Source organism: Gavia stellata, chromosome 2 (assembly GCF_030936135.1).
Source record: "Gavia stellata isolate bGavSte3 chromosome 2, bGavSte3.hap2, whole genome shotgun sequence".
In the NCBI taxonomy this organism is placed as follows: domain Eukaryota; kingdom Metazoa; phylum Chordata; class Aves; order Gaviiformes; family Gaviidae; genus Gavia; species Gavia stellata.
In genome coordinates, this window is record NC_082595.1 from 98,968,433 (window position 1) to 98,970,653 (window position 2,221).

A 2,221-nucleotide genomic window follows, 5' to 3' on the forward strand; every position below is an offset into this window, starting at 1 on the left:
AGCCGTCTTCTCCCGCGGCCATGGGAGCCGGGCGCTCCGGGACCGTGGGGCTCGGCAGTCCCGCACGGCGCGGCCCGGGGAGACGGGGCTCTGCTCTGCCCTGCCCCGCACCCCGAGGGCAGGAGGAAGGATCCGCACTAGGAGTTTCTCCCTTGCACGGAGGGGAGGGAGGGAGTGGGGGAGGGATGGGGGCTTAGGGCGGAATCGCTGAAATCTTTTGTACGTGCCTTGATTTTTTTTCTTGCTTTCTTTCTTTCCTTCCCTCTGTTTGCACTCGCCTTCTCTTCTCTCGTTCTCTCTCTTCCTGCCCACCCCACCCTTCCTTCAGATCCGGCGATTCCTGCCCTCGCCTTGCCCTGTCATTGATGGGAAATCAACTGGATCGCATCACCCACCTGAATTACAGCGAGCTGCCGACCGGGGACCCCTCGGGGATCGAGAAAGACGAGCTGCGCGTCGGGGTGGCTTACTTCTTTTCGGATGAGGAGGAGGACCTGGACGAGCGAGGCCAGCCAGACAAGTACAGCGTGAAGGGCTCCGGCAGCCCTGGCCAGGAGACGCCCACCCACCACCTCCACCACCAGCTGGTGCTGAACGAGACCCAGTTCTCCGCTTTCCGCGGCCAGGAATGCATCTTCTCCAAGGTCAGCAGCGGCCCCCAGGCTGGGGACCTCAGCGTCTACTCGGTGTCAGCCCTGCCTGCCCTCTGCAAGCCGGGGGACCTGCTGGAGCTGCTCTACCTGGGGCCGTCGGAGCACCCGCCGCCGCACTGGGCAGTGTACGTGGGCAGCGGGCAGATTATCCACCTGCACCAGGGGCAGATCCGGCAGGACAGCTTGTACGAGGCGGCCGCGGGCAACGTGGGCCGGGTGGTGAATAGCTGGTATCGCTTTCGCCCGCTGGTGGCTGAGCTGGTGGTGCAAAACGCCTGCGGGCACCTGGGCTTAAAAAGCGACGAGATCTGCTGGACTAACTCCGAGAGCTTCGCCGCCTGGTGCCGCTTCGGGAAAAGGGAGTTCAAAGCCGGGGGGGAGCTGCAGGCTGCTGCCGGCACCCAGCACCAGCAGCAATACTATCTCAAGATCCACTTGGCGGAGAACAAGGTGCACACGGTGAGGTTCCACAGCCTGGAGGATCTAATACGCGAGAAGCGCAGGATCGATGCCAGTGGCAAACTGAGGGTGATCAAAGACCTGGCTATAGTGGATGGGAAAGAATAGGGGGTAGCAGGGGTACACGGTTATCTTCCTTCTGCCCTGCCCGGGGAGACCAGCTTGCCACAGAGACAGGAGGCTGCACCCTCTTTCCGTGGGACGCGACTGGAAGCAGGATCCATGGCAACATTCAGAAAAACCAGCATTCTTTACACCCATAGCCAGTATTTTGTTTGGCTTTTGATAGCATTAATGCTGAAAGAGCAAGAGAGAGGACCAAAAGAGGGGGGAGGTGCAGGAAGGCTGTTCTCAGAGTATGTGGACAAAGTCTCTCCTGTCCATCGATGTTGACCATTCTAGCAACACGCCAATAAAATTTCAAATTGAAATTTTTTTAATTTTTATTTCATGGCTTTAATCCATGATAAGTTTTAAACATCTGGGGCCGTGGATGAGGATCTAGCTAAATGAGTTTCTAGCTAACGTTTGCCTTGCAGCCAACCAAAAGCAGCAGTCATACTTTGCTAACTGGGAGGGGAAGGAGGGGTTGGGGGGGGTAAATGCCTGTTTGTTTTGTTTTTAACACTGTTGCTTCAGCCTGTAGCTGCAACCCAAATTTTGTCCCAGCCAACTCTGGCAAGATATTAACAGGGGAAAATGCTTTCACATTTCTGGTTGAAATCTATCATTTAAAATATTTGTCATCTTTGCTTTCTTTGTGCAGCTCTCTGCTAAATGTCGTCATAATTCACAAGCTCTTTCCACCTCTTTCCTCCTCCCACCCTCCCTGCCTTTTTTTCTTTTGGAAAAAAAGTTGGTGAGCAGCTGTTTTCCTGAAATTAAATTAATTGGTTAAAGGAAGTCGTGTATTTTTGAGAACAGTATACTAAGTGTTGCTCCTCAGAGATCTAGCCTCTAGGATCTCATGCTTGAGCTGTGGATTTGTATCACTGTAGTGATTCTCACTGCACCACTGCTTCAATACATCTTCATGCACAGGTCAACAGAATCCTGCAAGAAACAAATAGGTTTGAATTCTGCATGTTGCCTTTTTGAAACGGCAATTT

General features: G+C 54.0%; 1 protein-coding gene across 1 annotated transcript; it reads left to right on the forward strand.

The window, feature by feature from the left end:
- Window positions 1–365: 365 nt before the first annotated feature.
- LRATD1 (LRAT domain containing 1) lies at window positions 366–1,220 on the forward strand. The gene has a single exon (XM_009816078.2). It carries the CDS (start codon window positions 366–368, stop codon window positions 1,218–1,220), a length of 855 nt encoding a protein of 284 aa, XP_009814380.2.
- Window positions 1,221–2,221: the final 1,001 nt, after the last annotated feature.

Excerpts from the sequence above, each read along its gene's own strand:
- LRATD1 (XM_009816078.2), top strand. The coding sequence starts at position 366 with ATGGGAAATCAACTGGATCGCATCACCCACCTGAATTACAGCGAGCTG.